Raw genomic sequence first — 2,438 nt, 5'->3', positions numbered from 1 at the left:
CAACTTCGCTTAATCCCGCACGTTCTTACGTGGAACACAGATGTATAATACCTTATGTATAATAAGATGTATAACTTAATCCCACATGTTACGACACGTATAACAGCTTTGCTTAATCTCGCATGTTATTAGATGGAATATAGGTGTATTAAAACTTCAATTAATATCGAATACTATTATTTCAAACATATATAAAAACTGGCGAGAAAGGATTTACACTGGTGGAAATTAAAATTATTTGAACCAGACAAAATACTCAAGAAAGTTGAGTTCGAAACAAAATCCTGTACTTCGAAAAAAAAACTAACCAAAACGTAATGTGCGCATATACACACATATACCTTCCAGGAAATGTACGTCAAAACAAAGACGCCAATAATTCATTTCCTTATGAAACATTGATGCGAAATAATTAACGTTCATTGTGGGACTGTCTTTATGATATATATTATGTCCACGACATTAAACACTCCACGAAGTATATTAAGATTTTTTTTTTAATTAAAGAGGAAGCTACAACCATCAACCAGTGCGATTAACTATTCTCCCATGTAAGTTTATAAACATAAAATTGTCACCATCATACTAAGAAGAAACTTTTGAATAATTATTAATGTTTAACCTTTGGAATAAGTACACACGTGCTTACCATTTTGCAGTCTGGTGATTCATTGTAGGACTTTCGTGGCTCTGTATTTTGATGAAACTAAAGAAAATTTAATATATTTAAATTTTAGCATACGCCAAAAGTCGCTGTATGAATATTTATACTACATTCACTATTTATCATCATGATTATTTAATTTGGTCCAAGTATCAACAATTCCCAGTTGTCTTGGAATGCTTTTAATATTTCAATTACATAATTTTTTCTGAATTATTTAGTTATCAGACTTTTAACATATGGTTTTCAAGTCCGATAGTAAGTTAACGTAAGAACGATATATTTGAATCTATAGCAGTAAGTTTTAGATATTTTTTATGTACACTCAGTATATGAATTCAGTGATAATTAACCATCTCGAAAGCATTACATGTTATTGTTAAGATGAAATCTTAATCCTATTAAAGTGAACGTATATTTGAAAAAAAAAAGGGAGAAACAAAACAACGGGCTCAAACTACAATAATAAATTTATTAAAAACGTTCTTCAGAACGAAAAAATCTTTGTCTCTTATTTAAACACAACTTTGTAATTATGTTACCCTGTTATGTACAGTTTATGCAAGTTTGAAAATCAATTATTGTCAAACTGGTCACATACCTGGTCAAGACAGTTGGCTCGACATTGTGCAATCTTCATTTGGGTTTTAAGTTTGATGGAACCAGAAGAGGTCGCCACGAAAAATTGAAGACTCAATAATAGCACTGCAGGCAAGACATCCAAAGACACAAACATGCTAATTTTTCACAGAATACTGCTCAAATATGCAAACTAAAACGAAATGTACGTACTGCGGCCACTTAACAAAAACGTTGAGTGTACTGTTGAAAGTTTCTGAATGAGAGATAGAAAGAACTAAGCAGTCTCAAACTTTCGTACAAACTTCTTTGAACTTCTAAGCATTGCGACTCCAGTCTCTCTTTTAAATCACAACCGCTTCGATAACTTATTTCCTTTTCAATTGGTACCAGTGGCCTAGTGACGCAGACAACCACTAATATTCCTTTGGACAATGCCCGACAATCCGCCCACTAGGCTGATTTCCCCCTCCCTTGGTAACAGTACACTAGAGAACGCATACGCAGGTGCCACTCCGCCACACTATTCATCAAGTGAGTAACGATCTGTATGACAGATGAGTTACGGAGAATCAGGTTTCATTTTCCGTTTCTAATGACATTGATGATCATTTCCCTGCTTGTCATAAAGAACTCCCGCGAGAGGGAGCCAAAAGATGCACGCAACTTCTGATGTCCTAGAAAGCACAACAGTGGGAGTTCACGAACGAGGTATTAGCATCAGCTGGATGCAAGGTCAGTAGAAATTAGACTCAAAAAAGCCTAGGGATACGGTAAATTTTTACGTCAATGCTTAATACACAAAGGCAAGTTTTCTGCCAGCCACCTGGTGACACCTGTGGATGTTCCATACCTTCAAAGCTTACTTCGAAAAATACTTTTTTGGGGACCGTTTCTAAAGCTTACAAGCATAAATAAACGATAAGGTATATCTTCCTCACTCTGACTAAAGTCGTACTTTTCTTTTAGCTGGCCGTCGAAATATTGTGTCTTAAGTTCCAAATTCGAGTCTAGTTTGTTTGTTGTTGTTTTTTCACATTCTTGTGTAAAATTTAACAAGCAGTCATGGCAACATTGAAAACATTTTATTAAATAATAATAATAACTTCCGAGCAGAGTGAGATATGTACTTAGAACGAAACTTAGAAAATTGATTTGGCCATCACTATAGCTAATTAAATATACTTTTCTTACG

The 2,438-nt window shown here is 34.2% G+C and overlaps 1 protein-coding gene across 2 annotated transcripts in view; it reads right to left on the bottom strand.

Moving 5' to 3' along the window:
- The window catches only part of LOC106469831, an 11,534-nt gene extending 9,756 nt beyond the window's left edge, over positions 1-1,778 (bottom strand). For both annotated transcript variants that reach the window (XM_022399319.1, XM_022399325.1), the window contains exons 1-2: positions 1,266-1,778; positions 650-706 (exon numbers count right to left, since the gene is read on the bottom strand). In XM_022399319.1, coding sequence (XP_022255027.1) covers positions 650-706; positions 1,266-1,400 — 192 coding nt within the window. In that variant the 5' untranslated portion in view covers positions 1,401-1,778. The remainder of the gene's footprint in view (positions 1-649; positions 707-1,265) is intronic.
- Between the last annotated feature and the right edge of the window lie 660 nt (positions 1,779-2,438).

Source organism: Limulus polyphemus, unplaced genomic scaffold, assembly GCF_000517525.1.
Source record: "Limulus polyphemus unplaced genomic scaffold, Limulus_polyphemus-2.1.2 Scaffold99, whole genome shotgun sequence".
Classification (NCBI taxonomy): domain Eukaryota; kingdom Metazoa; phylum Arthropoda; class Merostomata; order Xiphosura; family Limulidae; genus Limulus; species Limulus polyphemus.
The sequence above is the reverse complement of the archived record's forward strand: the minus strand, read 5'-3'. Positions and strand labels throughout refer to the sequence as shown.